This window comes from Calidris pugnax, unplaced genomic scaffold (assembly GCF_001431845.1).
Source record: "Calidris pugnax isolate Ruff unplaced genomic scaffold, ASM143184v1 scaffold56, whole genome shotgun sequence".
Classification (NCBI taxonomy): domain Eukaryota; kingdom Metazoa; phylum Chordata; class Aves; order Charadriiformes; family Scolopacidae; genus Calidris; species Calidris pugnax.
In genome coordinates, this window is record NW_015090839.1 from 4,225,447 (window position 1) to 4,245,032 (window position 19,586).

Sequence of the window (19,586 nt, forward strand, 5' to 3'; positions counted from 1 at the left end):
TGCCGGTGCCAGCGCCTCTCCTGGGGCGGCGAGGGGCCGGTCCGTGTCCCCCCCCGCCTCACCCCGCACCGCCCCCGCCATGGAGAGCGGGATGCTGCTGTCTGGCGGGCAGCGGGCGCTGATCCGGGAGAGCTGGCAGCGGCTGAGCGGCAGCCCCGAGCAGCACGGCCTCGTCCTCTTCACCAGGTGAGCGGGGCGACGGGGACGGGATGCGGCCACCGGCGCCCCAGCCCCTCGTCCGTCCGTCCGTCCGTCCGGGGGAGGTGAGACGGACGGGCTCCGCATCTCGGAGAGAAGCGCTTCCCTCGGCTTGGCGATGGCTCCCGGCCGGCTCCCGTTCCGGCAGGCTGGCGGGCCGGGGGATGAAGCCCCTCCACCCCCAAACCGTGGGGCAGAGGAGTGGGGAAGGCCGCCCCCCTCCCGTCCCCACCGCTTCCCGGCCTTTCCCAGCCCCCGCCAGTGAGAACTTTGTTTCGGGGAGACGGAGGGCGAGGGAGAAGAGGCAGCGGGCAGGGTCTGTGTGTTTCTGCCGCCCGTGCCCCGCTCTGCCGCCGTTACTTCTGCTGTTGGCAGAGCTGCGTGTCCACCCGACCCCGGGCAGCCTATGGAAGGGACCTCCTGATTGTCCCCGACGTGGCGCTCTGCAGCCCCAGGGAAGACCTGGCCGCTAGGAAGGGATTCGGTCTCAGGGGAGAGGAGATAGTGTGCTAGGGGGAACGGCTGAAACCCAGCGCCTTGCCTCTTCTAAGCAGATTAGTGTCTCGATTACGGGAAGAGAGAAAAGAAAAATCTGTGAAAAGTCGTTTAAAAAGGACGGTTGGAGGGTTGATGACCAGCTTCCAGAGCAGGCTTTAGCAGGTGGGAGCCAAACCTTGCAGGGCAGGGCTGTGGGCAGTGACAGCAATGTTTGGGAGTTTAGTGGGGAGGGATGTAGTAGTTTGATGTGCAGGGTGGGGAGAAGGGAGACTTGCATGAGTTCTCTGTGGCCTCCATGGGCAACATCAGCCTGTTAGATCTGCTTGGGTGGCTGCTACTGAGACCCACGTGTGCCTGGGCACGCACTGGTAGGGAGGATGAGGGAGGAAAAATGGGAGCTGGTGATGCTGTGGGGTATTAGTTGAGTTTGTACACGCTCCCCATACCCCAAAAGGAAAGCCAGCTGCTGGAGCTTGCAGTCCTTCCTTAGGTTTGGGAGCTCTGGGCCTCAAGAGGATCATAAAGTGGGAATGGGAAGAGTTGAGACAATAGCCAAGATTTGGGGAGAAGAGACAGGGAGGAAGTCCAGTGAGCTGGGATTGGTCCTCAATTGTCTGAGAGCTGGAGATGTGGGCTAGGGAAATAGAGACTTTTTTGACTATAGGTAACTTGGATTGTTCCAAACTAAGACTTCTCAGAACTTTTGGGTCCTTTACAGGTAGGGCGGGATCAGTAGGTGGGAAGGGAGGCAGAGGGGGGGCCGCAGGTATGCTGCTGATGGGGTTGTTCCAGGGGTGAGCAGGACTCTAAATAAAGCTGAGAAGTGAGATGATGGGGGTTTCTCTCTTGCTGTTGCAGGTTGTTTGACTTGGACCCTGACCTGTTGCCCCTGTTCCAGTACAACTGCAAACAGTTTGCCAGCCCCCAGGAGTGCCTCTCCGCCCCTGAATTCCTGGATCACATCAGGAAGGTGAGAGAGGGGCTATGGCATGGAGGAGGAAGCCCTTAGGCGATGGCTTGGGACTGTGGAGTGTCTGACCAGGGAGTGCAGGTGAAGTCTCCTGAGATGGTAACTGCAGGGGGTTACTCATGCTAGCAAAAAGTGCTATTGCCAGGACAAAGTGCCCTATGACAGTGGGGAGGGGGATGCTGGTTGTGGTGGGCGAGAAGCACCATGCTAGTTTCCATGCCCTCAGCTGAGATGTGGATTGCCTCTTGTGAAAGTTGGAAGCCCCCTTCTTCTACCATGGCAATACATCAGTGAGCTCACTTCTCTCCAGACAAGGACTGAAGCCCCCTGCTTGGCCACATGCTGATCGGGAGGTGGCACAGAGCTGGGCAGTGGGCCAGGCTCCTGTGGATCCACTGGTGGGGAGAGGTGGTTGGTGTGGCTGCAGAGCCAGGAGGCCACAGCATCTCTTGGACAGCCTCTGGGGCAGTGCTGTGGTAAGCATTCACCTCCCCCCAAAACAGGGAGAGGAGCAATGCTGATGTCCTCTGGAGGAGCTCAGGCACGGACAGAATTACACCCGGTGCAGCAGAGAGCCTTTGCTGAGCCCTGAAGAGTGGCCACATCAGGGCAGAGCTCAGTCTTGGCTTGCAGATGCCTTCATAAACTGTCTGGTTCCATCTTTAAATCAGTTTGGTGCCTCACTTGCCTGTCTTTATTCCTTGTAAGAGGCTGTTTCAGGACTGTGCTTCTGCGATAGCTGCAAGCTTTTTTGTTATTTTCCAGCCTCTGTTTATTGGCAAAGTTAAGTCCATTTTTACTTCTGCTATTATTGCCTTGAGCTGAAATAGCTCTTTGCTCTTGTTGGAGATAATTTCCCTGTTGAAATTATAGAGTGCAATTCTACCAGCTCCTGGCTTTGCCAAGCTGACCATGTCCTGGCTTTAATCTTTTCTAATTTGGTGTGTCTGTTCCCTTCATCCCTTGCTAACCCTTCTCTGGCCTGTTTCCATTTGACTCTTCGTGCTCCTGGGAGACCATGGTGGTTTGTGCTTTACTAGACCAGGTCTCTTGGCTGTACTGTCCACCCCATCTCATCAAAATACCTTGACTGATCTTAGACTTGGAGTTGCTTTATTCACAACTGCACCATCTTGGCAACTTCTAGTTGGAAACTCTAGTCCTGGCAGCTTCTAGGGCTCCCCTGCAGTTGTCCTGGGATCCTAAGAGCTGTAATGACCACATCAGCATTAGATCTTAGCCTGTAACTGCTTTGCTGCTAGAGGGTTGCTCACCACATCTGTGACAAGGAGGTCAGCAGTGCTGCTTGCTGTGGCACCTCTGGCAGCATCCCATGGAAAGATGTGGTGTGTGCTGCTGCCAGCACGCCTCACTGGTGTGTCATGCAGATCACAGTAGAGCAAAGGAAAGCTCAGAGGGCATCTGCTGGGCTGGGAGGCGGTCACGCTGAGAAGGGTGAAGTAGAAGGGTCAGACTCTTTGTTCCTCTGGCAGGGCAGCAGCACCTTGCTGTTAATGCCATTCTGCCTCCGTGCTCCTGCAGGTGATGCTGGTGATCGATGCCGCTGTGAGCCACCTGGAGAACTTGTCCTGCCTGGAAGAGTATCTCTGCAACCTCGGCAAGAAGCACCAGGCAGTCGGTGTGAAGGTCGAGTCTTTCTCGGTGAGGTGTCCTCTTTTGTCCCGTTGTGGTAGTGTTCGTGCAGCCCTGCCTGCAGCCCCCAGCTCTCTCTATCCCTCTGTGCCTACCCGCTGGGCTCAGCTGGCTGGAGAGAAAGCTGGTGGCTCAGGGCAGCCCCTGAGCTGCTACCTGCCTAGTGATGTTGGCTCCATTAGGGAAACCCTCGAACTCCTCTCATTTTTTGCCTTTCCATGGAAGTCCATGGAAAAAATACAGAGGTGAGCAAAGCATTTTGCCTGTTTGAAGAGGACCACAGTCTGGGGCACTGCAGTCTCTCCTGTGACACAGGGCTGCAGGCTCAGCCTTTGTCCTGGTCCCTCGATCTCTGTGTTGAATGCTCTGGGCAGACCTCACCACACATGTCTCCTGGGTCTGCGCTGGGATGGGGTTGCTGCACCTCAGCCTCTGCCTTCCTCCATGGCAGTAAGACAGGATTGTCCTCCATATAAAACCCTTGCTTACTGCTCTCCTGCCATCAAGCATGGACAGAAATTCTGGTTAACGCAGCAGAGAAGGGCAGGTTGAAGGAAACAGCATGGCTCCCTCCTGTTACTGCTAGAATTGGCCTCTTCAGAGAGAGCCGGGTCCTCCTCTGCTTGGGTTAGTGATCCCCGCCAGCCCTGCACTTGGTGTGTGGGTGCTCCTGGATGGGGTTGCTCACAGCTCCCTGAGGAGCACTGCCCCATGGAGAGGCTTGAGAGGTGGCAAGGCAGACCCTGAGCATCCAGCCTGAGATCTGACCCTCTCTCCTGGCATCAGGACATTGCTCAGCTCTGCTGATCTCCTGCTGTGCCAGGGGATGGGCCTGGCTACCTGCATCTGGGAGCGATGGAGGATGGATGTCTACCTCTCCCCTGGTGTTATGGGCACGGTGTCAGCCCTTGTTCCCTGTCTGCACTCCCTGCCCACACAGGGTGTGGGGCGTGGGGTGAGGGCCAGCATAGGGCAAGTGAAAGGGATGGGGTGGGCTGGCTCTGAGTCCCTTCTGAGCGGATGGAGTGGCCTGGCCCTGCTGGTGGAGCGGGAACAGCTGCCCTGCAATGGGAGAAGTCCAAAAAGGTGGTGAAGTGAGAGAAGGGGCTGTACGTTGTCCCCCAGTGCTGAGCTTGACACCTCCCTGTTTGTTTTGCAGACTGTGGGCGAGTCCTTGCTGTACATGCTGGAGAAATGCCTTGGCACTGCCTTCAGCCCAGATGTGCGGGAGGCTTGGAGCAAACTCTACGGTGCTGTGGTGAAAGCCATGCGACGCGGCTGGGAGACGCTCCCGGAAGGGGACTAGATCCTGCCAGCCACCCCCATCCCTGACCACGCAGCCGTCCTGGGCAGGGGAGCGCTCAGGCTGCGCTCTCTGCCTCTCTCCACCTCCGTCTCTCTCCGTGCACCAGCCCATCGCTGCCTCCTCCAGTCACGCCTGCTTCGGGGCTCTCCCAGTGATTCTGCCTTGCTTCCACACCACCACATCTCTGCCTTTGCTATGGGCTGGCAGGGTGCATCTCTGCAGAGAAGCCTAGGAGTGCCACAGCACAGGTATGCCGCCCTGCCCCACCTGCCTTTGGGCTAGCTGGAGCATCACCACCCATGTACCTTCTCTGGGTTTTAGCTGGCTTGTCTTCCTTCCTCTTGCCACCCTCCCCAGTTAGATGACAGCTACCATAGGCCTCTCAGGCTAATTTGCCCAAGATCCTATTTGCCATGCTCAAGACCTTCCAGGTCTGGCACCGCTCGCTCCTCCCGTGCTGCTGTGCCCGGTTCAGCTGTGGCAGTGGTGGATTTGGATCCCTCCAGGGGCAGGGGCAGCAGATGTGGGAGCTGGCTGTGCTGTGTGGCCATCCTCTCCAAACCTTCGGGGAGCTTTTCCCCCCTCTCCCTTCACCAACTTGTCACTAGCGGATGGTTAATCCTGCTGCTCTCTTCTGCCTTGCCTCACCCCTGGGTGGGATCCATGGCTTTTCCTTGTGTCAGGTTGGCCACAACTCAGTGTGTTTCCTGGGGATGCTTTGAGCAGTCTGTTCATGTTAATCCTGAGGTAAGGCTGCTCCTAGCAGGTCTGGGCTGCCAGCTGAAAGGCTTTGTGTTGGTTTGGCTGGTTGGTTTAACCTCAGAGCCAGCTTGAGATGCAGCAGCCATGGTGGCTCTCCACTGCTTTGTGTTAAGGAGAATCAAGTAAATACAAAGAAAAGATGTCTTAAAATAAAAATGAAGGTTGCAATCGTGTCATGGCAACAGCTTCCAGAAATCATTCTGGCTCTCGGCCAGAGGAAGCATAGCTGGAATTTCTCTGTTGATGCTGTCAGGACCTGGAGCACTTCCCAGCTGCACACAGTGCCCATCTGCAGAGCTCCCCACCCTTCAGTAGTCGCTCCCAGCCGTACTTGAGACACAGATGCTTTGTAGCAGAGCGAGGTGTGTGCAGCAGTGCTGTGTCAGGACAGGAGGGAGAAGACAGTATCTGCTGGAAGAAATCCCAGGAAATGGCTGAGAGGCAGTACCTGAGGGCTCTGGGGGGAAATGAACTTGAGCACTTTGAGGAAGAGTTCATCTTGGTGGGGAAGTCACTGTGGGACAGGCAGAGCCATGTTTCCAACCATCACTAGCCCCAGGGCAAGGACATGGAGCAAGTTTTCAGTTACAGAGAGCTCCCTTTTTTGCTGCTCCTTCAGGACAGGCGGAGCCTGATGTTGAGGGCTGAGATGGTCCTATTTTAGAAACACATTCCTCCTGTACTCAGAGGTCCTCCACTCTGGGGCAGGAGAGGGCTGCCTGCTCCTTGCAGTTGAAGTCTCCCAGCCCCGTGCCATGGAGGGGATGATGGGGTGCCCTGTGAGATGGGGCTCTGCTTCCCTGCCATCAGGCCTGGGGGTGGCCACAGGCTTCCAGCAAGCAAGGAGCCCTCCAGCTGTGTTTGGAAGGGGAGCTGAGGGGTGTTGTGGAAGAGGCAGTGGATATCCCCATGTAGGATGATCACCATCCTCCCCGTGGTACCAGGCTCCACTCCTGCAGTCCTACAGCGTGGTGGTGTGCATCTTGGCCTGTGGCACTCTCCTTCAGCTGGGTCAGGTGAGGTCCTCCCTATTCTTATGCCAGACAGAGAGGGATGGAGGAGCTGGGGCTGGAGGGAGGTCTTGGCTGTGATGGGCTAGGTCCCCATGGTACAAGGCAGGAGGGTTTGGGAATGGGAACGTCCTCTTTGCAACCCTGTTCTGGGGTATCAGCCTTCAGCATCATGGGGGGAGGGACCTTCTGGCTCTGTATGACAAGTAGGCAGCTGTGTGATGGGTGGGGTGTGGGTGTTACTTCCCCAAACCATCCCTGCTCCCTCTAGCTTTCCCAGCTCCTTGACTTCTCCTCTTCTATACCACGTTTTGTGTAACTCCCAACAGAACTGAACTAGTCCGTGTGCCTCTTATACCCAGCTGTACTGTTCAATAAAGAACAACAGTGAGTCTCGGCCCCTTTTGCTGCCTTATGTTTATTTTAATATAAAAGGCCCGAGTAAGCCAAAAAAAATAGGATGACAGAGAGGGATTTACTGGTTTCTTGTTGGCTCAGGCTTTGGAGTTACTGGTCACTGGGAGTGTTTATGTAGTTCAGCTCGAGGGACATGAGAAGGCATCCAGCACCAAACATCTCTTGGGAGCTTTTGTGCACTGTAATTGAATGGGTGAGCAGCAGAGGGGCTAGCTAAGGTGTCCTGCTGCTGATTGCTCATTACCCTTCAAATTTAACCATCTCTAATTGAATTAGAGTTTTAAGCAATCAGCCTAAAAATCTCATTTCTGTTGTTCAGCTGCTGCTTTTGATCTTTGAGATAGCATCAGCTCACCTGCTGCTGGTCACCTGCTGCTGGCTGCCTACAGGAGCAGGGTATGGCTTCCCAGCGAGGTCCTGCCTGGCTCCATGCAGCATCCACCCTTCCAGCTGGATCATGGAACCGCCTCAGCAGCCATGACCCAGGGAGCAGCTGGTGGGGATGCAGGAGGTCCTGTCTCCCCTTCCCCTGAGCATGTTCTAGCTTTGACGTGGTGGATTTCCAGCCCTGGGAGAGTTGGGCACTTGGCACTGAAGGATGATTCCTAGAGCGGGCAAGCCAGCTTGGGATTTGTGATAGCATCTCCTGAGGGCTGGAAATCCCAGCCCTGCCACAGGTGATTATGGTGAGTATCCTAGGAAAGCTGTGCTTAGGATGGGGCTTGTTCTGCAGGGCAAAATGTGGTGGGCTATGAAGGTTGAGGAGAGCAGTAGAAACGTTTAGTTCATTATTGCCAAAATACATTTTCTGGCTCTTTCTCTCCTGGGGGCACAGCTGCCAGCCTCAGGGCTGGTGGTGAGACCCCAACCCCAGCGCTGCGGGGATGGGCCAGCGCAGCACCCCCAGCTTTAACTTCTTGTGCCAGCGCAGAGGTTTGTCATGGTGCCCCGAAACCACCCCTTTGCCTTGGCTTCTGCGCAGCAGGGATGCTCCCAGCACTGCCCGCCGCCGGCTGGCGCAGAGGGAGAGGCCGTGCAATTGCTCAACCCTGACTTCTGGATGCACAGGCTGTAATCAGGAGAGCAGGTTTCTGAGGGCCGGAGCGGGGGAGATGCAGTGTGATGGGGCTTATACAACCTCGTTAGGCTGTGATGAGCTTCCCTGGTGCGAGGGCTGGGCGAGCTGCGAGCCAGGGGGGCAATTACAGCCCTCACTCACAGCCAGGGCTCCCACCTCAGCTCCCCGGTGCCAGCAAGGCCCTGTCTACCACTAATTATGAACTGTGGGAGGCCTCTGTGGGCATGTGTGATGAGGGCAGTGGGTTTTTAGATTTTTCCAGTTTTTCATGCTCAGCAAAGCTCTCCCTGTGCCCCCTGCCCCATACCGTATGTCAGGCTGGCTGGGCAGGGCTCACCCCATGGAAGCCATGGAGGAGTGGGCAGGAGGGACCTGCTGAAACCAGAGGCAAATAATTCCAGTTGGAATTTGGGCATAAAGAATGTGTTTTGGGAAGGGAGGAGGGGAGCAAAAGAGCACTGTCTCCTCAGAACCTAAAGAAAGCCTCCCCTTGCTCCTAGGAGTTCCCCAGGACTTGCTGGTGGGCAGTTCAGCTTTGGGAACATCTGCTCCATCCTCAGATGGGCTGGCTGCCGCCACTCCTTGCTGAGGTCCCAGAGGAGCTCTAGGCTACCCTCTGGCTCTCTCCAGGCAGTGTGTGCCCCTTTGATAGTGTCCTGAGCCAGCCCTGCCTGTGGGGTGAGTGCTGGCAGAGGACAGGTAGGGGAAGCACATTTCTGTTCCAGGGCTGCACTCCATCCCCCATGTCGGGGATGGTGCCAAGGGCTGTGCCCATCTTTCTGAGGGGACACGGTGGGGTGCTTCCATGCTTCTGTGCTTTTGCTGCTTCGCCCCACTCACTGAGGTTTGCTTTTGTAGGCGGCAAGGTCCCTGGAGAAGGGGAGGTGTCCAAGTGGTCTCCTTACCACTGAAGCCTCTGCAGGACATCCCCAGGAAGGGTCAAAAGCAGCTCACAGGTGGGGAACAGGGTTGGGGGTGCTTTCACAGGCTCCAGCAGTGAGGGTCCCTCCTCTCCTGGTGCCAGGCAGGACGCACGGTGGGTGACGACGCCAGGCAGCGGCTGGGTGAAGTCATTTTATTCAAGGCACGGTCATAGCAATAAATCACGAGAAGGTACAGACCTCTGGCACATTCCTACAGCGGGGCAGCCAAGGGCAATCGGACCAGCAGCCCGAGCTCCCGAGGACATGGTGCCGCTTGCAGGCACTTGCTTCCACCCGGAGAGAGGCCACCGGCATCCTCCTGCTCCCACCAGGGCTGCCCCCGCAGCTGGGAAGTGAGGGCCACAGCTGAGCTGCCGCAGCCCTGGAGGAGCCTGGGTGAGGAGCCACAAGCCCCACAGAGCCCCTTCTGGGGTTGGGAGCTGAGCTTGAGGCTCCTCCAAGGCAACCGCTCAGTGGCTAGTGAGCCACAGCTATCACCCCAGCATGCAGGAACACGGGTGGGATGGAGGCCATGGGGCTGTCAGCCGAGCTGAGACCCACCAGCCCCACAGGAGGCCCACTGGAGTCCAACAGCGACCCGCAGCTCGCTGCTGGGCTGGCACACCGTGCCCCCTCCACCTCCCCACAGTGGTACCAGTAACGCCCCATGGTGCCATGGACGAGCACCTGCCTGCACACAGCTGCATTCCCCACAGCAGCAGCGCCAGCAGAGCTGCATCATCATCATCATCATCCCTTCCCCCCCTACATGGCCCTGGGATGGTGGCTGGAATCACTCTGAAGCCAGCAGGAAGGTCAGGAGCAGGAAAATCAGCCCCGAGGCCAAAGTGGGGCTGAGCAAGGAGCCAGCGTGGCCAGGCAGACCTGGTGGGAGATGGTCCTTGTCTCCAGAGGCCTCCACAGCTGTTGCAGATGAGCTGGAAAACCCCAGGGATACCGGCCGGACAGAAGCTGGTGCATTCACACTGACCACAGCAGGACTCACACTCAAGAGGTGGTGCGGCTGCTGGAGGAGCATCCCGTGGCTGTGGCTTGCAGGCAAGGGCAGGATGCGGTGGACCAGGACCCAGAGGCTGGGGCTCTGCCAGCTCCCCCTGCCCCATTTCTGTGGCAACTAGGACAGAGCCATGCAGGGGTCCTACGGCCAGCCCCAGGGAGAAGGTAAGCACGAAGGGGAGGCTGCTGAGGGGAGTGGGATGACAAGGAGCTCCCCTCACAGCCATTGTGACTCACTCATCCCTTGACCTCCCAACTCAGCCCCGAGGAGCCAAGGGCACAGGCATGGTGTGGTGGTGGGATGGGGTGGGAGGGTTGGGAAGATCTGGGCTTGCGTTTCGATGTCTGCCTCAGGGCAAAGCCGATGGTGCTCAGGCAGATGTGGGAGCAGCCCCAGGCACTCACCTCCTCCACCAAAGCACACACGTCTCAGCAGTCCCTGCTTTAATGGCAAAGCCTTGGGGGTGGCAGTGGAGGTGGGCAGGAGCCTGCATGGCTGGCACGGAGGGACAGCCACCATGAGCAGTGGGTGGGCAGGGTAGGAAGCAAGGGTTAGGGGCGGCCGGCACCTGCCACTGAGGACCCATGGGGCAGCATGGTGGCGGACACATTCATCTGAGCTGTCTGAGCTGCTTCCCCTCATGGAGGGGCCAGAGCCTTCCTCCTGCCCTCCAAAGCAAGGCCTCTCAGAGACACCCTCTCCCCACACCACTGCACCCCCTCTTCCCTACGATAAGCTGGAAGAGGCAGGTGGGGATGAGGGAGCATGGGGACACTGAGCCGGTCCAGGCAGCAGGAGGGACCAGCAGAGCCTCCCTCCACCTCCCATGCAGCGGGGTCTCACCCTCACACCAGTTCTGTCGTCCCCCTACCCCACCAGCGAGGTGGTCCCCACTGGTGCTAGGAAGGCTCCTTCCTGCCCCCCGGCATGTCCACCGCTCTCAGCACAGCCAGTCCTTGCCCCGGCGGCAGGGATGCTCACTGGTAGCGGGCCTGGCTCTCCATCACGGGGCCACTCCTGTACTCGCCCTCTACCGTCTCCAGCTCCGTCTCAAAGCTCTGCAGCCCCCCGTCCTCCCCATCCTCTGCTGGCTCCAGGTGGTTGCCCATAGTGCCATAGGACTGGTGCGCTGGGGAGGCCGCCGGTGTCAGGCTCAGCTCGGGCTCCTGCAGGACAGTGGCCACGAAGAGCTGCCCCGGGGGGCAGAAGGTGGTCAGGGTCCAGGGAAGCAAGGCAAGGGGGGACACAGCAGGGCTTGGGACGGGTACTCACATTGGAGTTGGGGGTGGAGGAGACGCTGCTCCGCTCCACATCATTGAAGGCGCCATCAGACTGGTCAGACATCTGAGGAGAGGGAGGCCAGGAGGAAACGATGGAGTGGGGATCCACAGTGGAAGGTGGGGGGCAGCCAGGCACCGCCTCAGACTCCCCACAGCAAACACACCCCAGAGAGGCAGGGAGGGGATGCAGCAAGGTGAGGGAACAGGACGGGTGGCTGCCCATGCTCACCTGGTAGCTGGAGGGTCTCCGTGGTTGCAGCTTCTTCAGGCAGAGGCCAAAGAAGGAGAAGACGATGCAGGAAAGGAGGACCACAAAGGTGAAGAGGGTGACAGGCCGGGTGGGACCTAGAGCAGAGAGACACTGGGGCAGCACATGAGCCTCCAAGGACCTGCTGTACATCCAGTCAAGACCCAGGCTGGTGCCTGCTTTGGGTCTTACAAGCTCTCAATCCCCTTCCCAAACCACTCACTGACACCCCCCTCCCCTGACAGACCTCCATCACGCTTTCCCCTATTCCATCCCCCCTCCCGCCCTCCATGCCATGCCTAACTCAGGGATGACACCGGTGGCTTGTCCCCCCAAGTGTCAGATGTGACCTTTAGTAGTGGTGGAGGGCAACCCCAAGCTCTCCCTACCAAGGCGCAGGACGGAGAAGAAGAGCAGCCAGAACATGCAGAGGATGGGGGCCACAACGACCTGGCTGATGGCAGCGACATGGAGGCGCTGGTTCAGCTTGGTGGGGATGTACACGTAGTAGATGTTGTACCGGTCAACCATGTGCTTGAGCAGCATGTAGAGCAAACCTGGTGGGAGGAGAGCGGCCAGTTGGGAGGAGGACAACAGGGATAGCCAGGGCACAGGGACAGTGGCCCAGGGGACAATACCCTCCTGTACCACATGGGAAGCTCTTACCACCACACTGCTGCTGGCAGCTGGGACTGGCCACTCTCAGCACGGCCCAGGGTGGTGGGACTGGGGGATGGTACGGTACTCACCAAAAGGGACAATGATGGGGCAGGTAATGCTGTAGGTCATGACGACGGAGAAGATGCAAGAGGTCCATGCGTACTCCAGGCCAAACTGGAACTGGTAGGCTTGGCTCTGGGGGACAACCAAAAGTGCCATTACTGCCTCTGCAAAGGCTGCGTTGCCTTAGCACCCGTGCCCACACAGTTGCCTCCCCCTGTTATTCCCATGGGCCAGCGGCACCCCTTGTATGGTGGCCTCCCCACAGACAGCCTGAGTTTCCAGTGAGCATGTCCCTGCCCTGCCAGGGGACATGTGGGCTCAGAGGTGACCAGAGCCACGTACCCGCTTGACATGGAGCCGCTCGGGCTCAGACTTGGCAAAGCAGAGGCGGGCGGTGTAGACAAGGAGTCCTGGGATGCGCAGCAGCTCCATGGCTGTCCCAATCAGGCTGGAGGTGACCACGTAGTTGACAAAGAAAGCGCCGTTGTCCGGGAGGAAAACGCACCTGCCCCAGGGACACAGAGGGTGTGGATACTCAGGCAGGTGGCCAGGAGAGCCACTGAGGGCTGGTGTCGGGTGCTCCTGCTTGCCCAGAAGCTCCCTGCTACTCACTGGAACTTGATATTGGCCTCGTCCAGAAAGTGCGTGTCAAAGAGCCAGCGGAAAAAAAGGTCCAGGCTGCAGGGGGAAGAAGAGGAGCACCTCAGAAAGAGAGGGAGCTGAAGAGCAACCAGTGGTGCACTCAGAGGGCACATACTTCCCCCTGCCCCGACTGGGTGAGACCCTCAACCCTACACCACCAAAGCAACCCCTTCTGCCACACAGGACCACTGTAGCGTGGGTGCTTGCCTCCCGGGCGGTCAGGATTGCTGTAGCTGGGGCTACACAGATACCTGACCTGGTCCTTTCAGGGTCTGCTGAGGGCTGACCTCCCCCAAGCAGGACACAACCAGCACTGTGGCAGCCTGTCAAGTTGCTCCACTTCCCTCATTCTCCGCAGGGCAGCTTTCTAAGAGCAGCTTGGCATGGAAAAACAGCAAGTGTTCTCCTCCCCAGAGACAGCCGTGTTTCAGCAGTGGTGGGCCGGTAGCCCTTTGGGGCTGGCTTGTGGGAGGCAAGGGACCTGGGTGCAATCCCAGCTGCTGAGAAGGAGGGAGAGCAGCACAGCAAGGTGGTCCATACCTGCTCAGCCCCAGCGAGGGCAGGATGATGACCATGAACACCAGGAAGAAGAAGCACTTGTGCATGGTAAGCTGATTTTCACTTGACCTGTGGAGAGGGGAGGCAAGAGAAGAACGTTGCAACTTTCTGAGGCAGAGCAGACAGTACGGGGAGAGGCTGGGCTGGTTCTCACTCTATAGCAGGAGCTATCTCCAGCCCCAGGAAGCCACCTGCATTCAATCTGTGCGTCTGCTGGGGTCTTGCAAAGAATCTCCAAGGCCCGGGGGGCAGTCACCATGAGTACATCTGCTGTAACAAAAGCTCTTGTCCTCCCAGCCTCTCACCTCCTTCATCCCTGCCCTCTCCTACCATCTCTGCTGGTGTAGACATCAAACAAGAAGCAGCTGGCTGTCTACAACGCATTTAGAAGTCCCTGTTTTCCCCAGGAAAAGGAAAGGAGGTGGTGACAAAGCTCCTGCAGGGACTCAGCAGACCAGGCACAGGGTTGGGGCCCATGGAAGGTCAAGACAGAAAGAGCAAATTGTAAGAGCTTCCTCTGCTAGGAGACTTTGAGCATCCTGAACCCACACCTCTGCCTTGGAGGGCTGGGGGTATAGCTGGGATGTGCCATGCGAGTCAGGGTCATGGCCCTGCTGCTGCCAGTCCACCATCACAATTTCTTCAGACCCATCTAAAAACCAGCTCCACCTGCCTTTGTCAGCAGCCTGGAAGCGTTCAGGGCTATGGCAAGGAAATGGCTCCTTCAGGACTTGGAGCTCTTTCCATGGAGGGCAACACCCATGGGGCTCTGTTGCTCCACTGCCTGCCTCCCTGTAGGTTGGGTCCCAAAAGTTCCACTGAGGTTCCTCCCACCTACCACAGCCCTGGGGGAGTGCAGGGACCAGTCCCATTACCTTGTCCAGTGCGACTCGAAGAATGCTGAGTAATAGACGAGGAAGGGCAGGAAGACGGAGAAGGCCCAGAGCAGCAGCGTAGGGAAGAACTGGGTGATGATGGGGTTCTGCAGGAAGAGAGATACCAAACACCCCCTCAGGAGCCTGCCAGAGCTCAGCCATGCTGGAGGTATTGCCCTGGGCCCCCTGATGCAGGATGGTGTGTGCAACAGGCAGGCTGGGGCATCCCCTCCCTGAGCAGGGACATTTGTTTCAGGAGGTAAGAACTTGAGGCTAATCAAAGGCACCACAGTCACATTCTGAGCCCCAGTGCCCCCCAACAGCTCACAGGTTGGAGCAGGAAGGAGATGTGCTATTGGCAGCCCCTAACATCTCCTGGAGCTCTTCCCACCTCTCTCCTCTTGCATGGACACCAATCTGCCCTCTGCCATGGACACCAGCACCAAAGCTCAGGTTGGCACAGGTGCCCCAGGGCTCTGCCACCAGAAACACATCAAGAAGGGGATGGGTGGCAAGCAGGGGCATGACCACTCCTTGCTTCTCATAAGTGCTCATCCCAGTTGTGCTGGTTTTGGCTGGGATAGAGTTAATTTTCTTTATAGTAGCTAGTATGAGGCTGTATTTTGGATTTGTGCTGAAAACAATGTTGATACTACAGGGATGTTTTCTTTCCTGTTGAGCGATGCTTACATAGAGTCAAGGCCTTTTCTGCTTCTCAGCCCACCCTACCATTGAGTAGGCCGGGGGTGCACAAGAGCTGGGAGGGAACACAGTTGGGACAGCTGACCCCAACCGACCAAAGGGATATTCCATACCATATGACATCACGCTCAGTGTATAAAGCTGGGGGAAGAAGAAAGGGGGGGAACATTAAGAGTTATGGTGTTTTGTTCTTCTCCCAAGTAACCATTACACGTGATGGAGCCCTGCTTTCCTGAAAATGACTGAACACCTGCCTGCCCATGGGAAGTAGTGAATGAATGTTTGGCTTTGCTTGCATGTGCAGCCTTCTTTACTTATTAAACTGTCTTTATCTCAAGCCACAAATTTTCCTTATTTTTCTGATTCTTCTCCCCATCCCACTGGGGGACCAGAGAGAAGCGAGCAAGTGGCTATGCAGTCCTAGTGGCCAGCTGGGGTTAAACCATGACACCAGTGATGGCTCATCTTCTTGGGCCAGTATAGAGCCGATGCCCTCCCCCCTGTCATGGACAAGCCTGGAAATGCAGACCCTTTGGGAAAGCTGGCATGGGGCCCCAGGGACTACCTTGAGACTCTCCACAGGCTGCGTGACGTTGAACATGTCCATAGTGTTGACGATGATGGCTGGTGTAGTGAGGAAGAAGAGGAGGATGAAGAGGCAGATATTAAGGAGGATGAATCTCACCCACCAAGATGTGCCACGGACCGATAAATTCTCCCTGTGAGAGGAAAGCACAAGTTGGACACGGTGCAGAGGAAAAGCCACATGAACTGGGTCTCCTAGCCCGGCTCCCCAAAACTCTGCCTCCCACTGCCCACACCAACCATTCTGGCAGACCTTGCTCCAAGTTCAACCAACCCCCTGCCGTCCCGGGCTGCTGCACTGACACCTGCAGAGCCCTCAGGGGCACAGTATGACTGCAGTGGGAATTCTATGCCACCAGGAGGCTTTGGTGTCAGGGTGCAGATATCAGAGCCTGGCCATGACCACAAACCTCACCTGGCCAAGCCCTGCCACCCATGGGGTGATCACTCCAGTCACCCCTGGTGATTTCTGCTACGGCCATAGGAGGGACTGTCAGCCCCTGCCACCCTGAGAAGGCACCCTACTGGTAAGGGCACAAGTTCCCCACAGCTGTACGGGTTCCCTGTAACTATGGGTATGGGCACCCTGTAGCTATGGGTATGGGTTCCTCCCAACTGCTTGCCCTCCCTCCCTCTCATGCCATGGGGGTTCACCAGATGATATCGCTGGGTGCAGGAGCATAGTGAACGCCCCAGTGATGTGACTTGACCACGGTGGTGACAGAGGACTGCTGGGGGTGCTTGCGGCAGCGAATGTGGCTGTAGTCCTTCAAAATCCTGCAGGAGGAGGAGGGAGCCAGGGGTCAGAACCCCTCCTTCTTCTCATGAGACCCTTCCCGCAGCCCCCAAAAAGCAGCCATCTCTGCAGATGGCAGAGGCACAGGCAGAGACAGACCTGTTGCCTGGCTTTGGCCAGAGGAGCCGGCAAGGTGCCCCAGAGGCAGTGGCCACCAGGCTGGGGGACGTGCCTGTGCCAGCACGTCTGAGGGACACTTACACAGCTGTCATCCGCTCGTCCTGGAAGGTGACGAAGGCCATGTCGAGCCGCTTGAGCGTGATGCGGTTGCGCTCGGCGTTGAACTCGTCCGTGAGCTTCTCCTCCAGCTCCCCATAGTACTGCTCGGCGTCCACCTGCAGGAGCAGCCGGGGCTCTGCCGTGCTCACCAGGCTGTGGCATGGGCGAGCTGCCATCCTCTGCCCTGCCCACAGAGGGGACATGGGGACATGCTGCCTGCAGCCCGGCCTGTGCCCACCTACCTGCTCAAAGCCACAGAAGCGGCAGCAGAAGATGCGGGCGCAGGGGTGGGTTTTGATCATGATCTTCCCCTCCTTCTGTGCCTTGGTGGTGAAGTAAAGCCGCCCCTTCATTGCCTTGCGCCTGCCAGAAAGCCAATAGGGACGAAAGTCATTCAGGGAGCAGCAGACAAACAGGCTGGGTCCCTTGACATGCTGGGCAGGAGTGGTACACCCACCCCCAGAGGCAACGGGGACCTGCAGGCACTCACCTCTCTGCATCCAGCTTCATCAGCTTGCGCACGTCGAAGCAGAACTGGACGTTGGTGACGGTGCAGCTGGGGTAAGCCTCACTGCGGGCACAGGGACATGGTGGCACCAGGAGCTGGGGGACGGGGACAGTCCCTGCCACCTGCCTGCCAGCCGCCCTGGTGAGGCTGCAGCATGCTGCTACTCACTGGAAATGCTTGATGATAAGGGAAGGGTCTGTGATCTCCTTGGGGATATGGGTAACCATCAGTGTCCGGGCAACCTGCGGGAGGAGAAGGGGCAGAGAGGGTGGGTGTCCATGAGCTGCTGCACTGCCACCCTGTTAGCACAGCCACCAGGAAGGCAGAGATGAGTGAGGGCACCGACTGCCACCCAGCACAGACCTCCTCAAAGCCTGCTCCCAAAGCCTGGGGCACAGCAAAACACTGCAACCTCCCAGACAGATATAGCAGAGCTTCAGTCTCAAGAGACAAGGCAGCAGGATGGAGAGATTTGCCTCCGGGCTGCCAAGCTTTCTCCAGAAGCTGGAGAAAACCAGCCTTATTTTTCCCTGCCTGCCTAGCCCCAGGCTGTTTCTAAAGCTCTCCATGTCTACCCGGACCATCCCTTCTGCAAAGCACAAAATTGTCCATTGGTGCTAAACAAGGCAGGGCTGGAGGAAGGGTGGTTGCTCACCTTCTCGTTCTCTCTGTATTCAAGGTGGATGGAGTGGTGAGCCATGCAGAGGATGGTGACTATGAAATAGATGAGGGCGAAGATGCTGTGCAGCCACAGGAGACGGTCCCTGGAGGAGGAGAAGAAGGGATCAGCAAGTGCTGTGGTGGGTGCATGGCACATAGACCATCCTGGGCACTCCCACCAGTGCCCGCTGCAGCAGCAGCACCCATAGCCCACCCAAACACAGGAGCCACGTACTGTGTTGGGATGTTGGCGATGGTTGTCCGGCCAAAGTGGGTGGGATTGTGTCCTGCAGAGGAAGAGAAGAAGGATGTTATGGGAACCCAGTGCAGTGTGTGTGTCCATGCTTGCAGGATTAGTTGCACTGGTCTTTGCTCCCTCCTTTTCCACCTCCCAGGTCCCCCTCAAGCCCCCACTGCCCTGAAGCTCCCTCCCTCTTACATTTCTCTGTCCCACAGCTGATGGTGGGTTCCTGCTCACATGGGGGATCCTGATGGAGGGGGTTTTTTTCTGCCCTCTGTCCCCAGAGCAGGGTGCTCAGCTCAAGCATGGGGAAGCTTGTACCATGCTCCTGAGCCATCCCCCAACTGGGAAAGCACTTACCCAGGAGGTCCCCCGAGAAGTTGACAGGCAGGATGACGGCCACAGAAAGCACACAAACCAGCATCAGCAGGACCAGAAGGTGCCGCTGGAAGGAGAGGTAGGTGGTGGCATCGATGCCACACTTGCTCTGAATCTCCTCGTCCCTAGGGGAGATGCAGGTAGGGGTGAGTGCTGATGGTGCCTGCCCACCACCTCCCACCCCAGGGACACTGGCTGCTTTGGCCTCACACGACCCACACCAACTCATGACATCTTGCCTGTGGCAGGTGGGATTTGGGCACAGAACCAGCCCTCAGGCTGCCACCCCATTACAGGACCAGCTCCTACCAGAAAAGGTTGAAGCCTATTCCTTTGGGACAGGAGCCGGGGACAGGAGGAAACACAGAAGTGAGCCCTCTGCTCTTTCTCCCAGGGGGACATTTTAAGAGGGCTCTCCTCAGCCACTAGTCTGAGCAGCTCTGGGTGATGTGTGACCACCTAAGGGCATGGGTTCCCCAGGGACAGGCAGCGGTGAGGCATGGCTGCAATGCTGAGGACACACACTTACTTCATCTGGTAGATAGAAATGAGCCAGGAGCAGAATCCCTGGAAGGTAAGAAAGTTGGAATGAGCCAGGGGTGACCACCCCCACCTCCTTGGCGAGGAGCTGGGACATGGCATGCACTGGGGATCTGCACGGAGACGCTGCAGTGCCTGGGGCCAGGGGCCTGAGCCAATGGAGGCAGTGCCAAGGGACTGGTGATGCTCAGCCCAGAGGCTTGTCTGCAGTGGTGGCCAAAGGCAGCTGTCCCAGGAGGAGCAGGAAATATGGGACATCTCTGTAACACAGCCCCTGGCTTCCAGCAGCTCCCTCCTCTGTGCCTTCTGACAGCCCCTAACATGCAATGTGCTTTTTTGACCACTACCGAGCGCTGAGCTGACGCTGCCATAGAGTGATACACAACAACACCGAGATCTTGTGTAATAGCTTTTTCCCTGTCACTGAATATGCAACATTAGAGCTTTTATCTCCTATGTTTTGGAGGTGCAGGCACCCCTGCATGCCTGACAGCTCCATGGGGGCCAGACACCCCCTTAGCACAGCCGAGTTGACTCCCCTCCTACACCCTACTCTGGGAGGCTGTCCATGCAGTCCACAAGCTCTCTGGGTTGTAATTTCTTGGGTTTTCCAGACACCCTCCTGAAAAAACAGCATTTATCAGCTGATTCCCAGCTCTCTAGGATGCCCACGTGCAGGGGAGAGGTCGCACGTGAGTGAGAAGTCCCACCTCTGCTTCTGGGAATTTGTGGTAGTAACCTGTGAATTTGTCAGGCTGCTTTTATTGCAACCTCATCCTCCAACCCTGCTGTTGGAGGG

General features: G+C 57.6%; 2 protein-coding genes across 3 annotated transcripts in view; one reads left to right on the forward strand and one right to left on the reverse strand.

Moving 5' to 3' along the window:
• The first annotated feature begins 38 nt into the window (after positions 1-38).
• Positions 39-6,795, forward strand: NGB (neuroglobin). The gene is made up of 4 exons (XM_014941654.1): positions 39-186; positions 1,555-1,666; positions 3,209-3,328; positions 4,479-6,795. Exons 1-4 carry the CDS (start codon positions 80-82, stop codon positions 4,623-4,625), a joined length of 486 nt encoding a protein of 161 aa, XP_014797140.1. The 5' UTR covers positions 39-79; the 3' UTR covers positions 4,626-6,795.
• A 2,158-nt stretch (positions 6,796-8,953) lies between these two features.
• The window catches only part of TMEM63C (transmembrane protein 63C), a 33,805-nt gene continuing 23,172 nt past the window's right edge, over positions 8,954-19,586 (reverse strand). For both annotated transcript variants that reach the window (XM_014942067.1, XM_014942066.1), the window contains exons 6-24: positions 18,777-18,814; positions 18,230-18,372; positions 17,864-17,915; positions 17,624-17,732; positions 17,137-17,210; positions 16,951-17,031; positions 16,703-16,823; positions 16,443-16,576; positions 16,100-16,222; positions 15,426-15,579; positions 14,159-14,265; positions 13,266-13,352; positions 12,696-12,761; positions 12,426-12,588; positions 12,110-12,215; positions 11,750-11,917; positions 11,343-11,458; positions 11,106-11,177; positions 8,954-11,023 (exon numbers count right to left, since the gene is read on the reverse strand). In XM_014942067.1, the coding sequence (XP_014797553.1) occupies positions 10,811-11,023; positions 11,106-11,177; positions 11,343-11,458; positions 11,750-11,917; positions 12,110-12,215; positions 12,426-12,588; positions 12,696-12,761; positions 13,266-13,352; positions 14,159-14,265; positions 15,426-15,579; positions 16,100-16,222; positions 16,443-16,576; positions 16,703-16,823; positions 16,951-17,031; positions 17,137-17,210; positions 17,624-17,732; positions 17,864-17,915; positions 18,230-18,372; positions 18,777-18,814 (2,127 nt within the window). In that variant the 3' untranslated portion in view covers positions 8,954-10,810. The remainder of the gene's footprint in view (positions 11,024-11,105; positions 11,178-11,342; positions 11,459-11,749; positions 11,918-12,109; positions 12,216-12,425; positions 12,589-12,695; positions 12,762-13,265; positions 13,353-14,158; positions 14,266-15,425; positions 15,580-16,099; positions 16,223-16,442; positions 16,577-16,702; positions 16,824-16,950; positions 17,032-17,136; positions 17,211-17,623; positions 17,733-17,863; positions 17,916-18,229; positions 18,373-18,776; positions 18,815-19,586) is intronic.